Genomic DNA, 1693 nt, shown 5'->3' on the forward strand with positions numbered 1-1693 from the left:
TAACAAACATTATCTAGCATTGGATGGATGTCCTAAATGATAATGCCATGTCTAAAGTTTGAGGACTTGAAACAAGAGGTGCAGGAATACTGGAAGCAGAAAATGCATTATTGAAATTAGAAAATACACTAGAAACAGAAGCATCAATTACATCAGGGGTTGATGTCTTATATGGCAGCAAGTAATAAAGTCCATCTCGTTGTTCACCCAGACCAATCGTCCTCCATGCACACAGGTCCTGAATGATACATGATTTATTTAAGAAAAACACAACACAGTTAGTGGAATGAACAAATTTACTAACTGACAAAAGATTGAAGGAGAAAGATGGAACACATAGAACATTAGTCAATGTTAAGGTATCAAAAATTTTGACTATGCCTATGTGTGTGACATTGACTTTGTGACGATTTGGAAGAGTCACAAAAGTGGATTGAACAGATGAGTATGAATGTAAGAAGGAAACAGAACTGACCATGTGGTCAGTTGCCCCAGTATCAATGATCCAAGGTGCATTAGAAGGATGATTTTCAACTTTATGGATGAAGGATGAAAAATGCTGAAAACTAAGAGCAGTAAAAATACTATGTGAAGGAAATGGTAATATACCTGACTGATGAAGGAATGTCTGAGGATTTTGATGAGTACCTATGTGTGAAACCATTGGAGGTTTGGTTGAAGATTTGTGTAAATCAAGCATAGTGAGCAGTTGTTGACACTACTCTTGAGTAAAAGGTAATGAAGATCCTTCAAAAGTGTGTTCCTCCTGTGAAACATTAACAGAAGGGTTACCATTGACAGAATTAATCCGTGATTTGGTGAATTTGTATCCAGGAGGATACCCATGGAGTTTATAGCATTTCTTCTTGGTATGTCCCACAATTCCATAGTGACTGCACATCGGTTTAGGTTTCGAAGAAAATTTATTCCTCGGAGTGAATTTCTGAGAATTTTGTTGCTGAGTAGTGGAAACCAAAGCAGTAGAATCAGTATTCACAAATTTAACAATGGAATGAATACCACGTTGTCTTTCTTCTTGCAAGATCAGAGAGAACACTCTGTTGATATTAGGAAATGGATCTATCAACAGAATTTGAGATCTAACACTTGCAAAAGTGTCATTAAGTCTCATCAGAAAATGCATCGCATATTCAAGTTGCCGGTGGTCAAGAACAGCTTTTAAAATTTCACAATTACAATTTCTTGAAGAGATACAAGAAGGTAAAGACATATAATTCATCAATTCATCCCAAAGAGTCTTCAATCGAGTAAAGTATGCACTTACAGATAGATCATCTTGCATCAGATCTCCAATTTCCTTCTGGAGCTGAAAAATCCTAGGCGCATTAGTTTGCAAATAGCATTGCTGTAAATCACACCAAAGTTCTCGTGCTATGTTGATATAGATGCAACTGGCTACGATCTCTTTTGATGTAGAATTGAGTAACCATGAGAAAACCATGTCATTACAACGTAACCAAGCATTATGCGTTGGATCAGAGACATTAGATGGCAAGGTAATACTTCCATCAATGAAACCAAGCTTGTGCTTAGATCGTAAAGCAATTCACATGGAGCGAGACCAAGCATGGTAATTATCTCCAGTTAATGGCTGCATAACCAGCACAATGCCAGGATTATCGGCATTGTTGAGATGATAAGGACTGGATGAATTATCTGTAAGATTGATAGG

At 37.0% G+C, this 1693-nt stretch overlaps 1 protein-coding gene across 1 annotated transcript; it reads right to left on the reverse strand.

Moving 5' to 3' along the window:
- Positions 1-718: 718 nt before the first annotated feature.
- On the reverse strand, positions 719-1462 carry LOC122278574. The gene has a single exon (XM_043088753.1). It carries the CDS (start codon positions 1460-1462, stop codon positions 719-721), a length of 744 nt encoding a protein of 247 aa, XP_042944687.1.
- Between the last annotated feature and the right edge of the window lie 231 nt (positions 1463-1693).

Source organism: Carya illinoinensis, chromosome 10 (assembly GCF_018687715.1).
Source record: "Carya illinoinensis cultivar Pawnee chromosome 10, C.illinoinensisPawnee_v1, whole genome shotgun sequence".
NCBI classification, from domain to species: domain Eukaryota; kingdom Viridiplantae; phylum Streptophyta; class Magnoliopsida; order Fagales; family Juglandaceae; genus Carya; species Carya illinoinensis.

Coding starts and splice junctions, on each gene's coding strand:
- LOC122278574 (XM_043088753.1), bottom strand. CDS start 1,462: ATGGTTTTCTCATGGTTACTCAATTCTACATCAAAAGAGATCGTAGCC.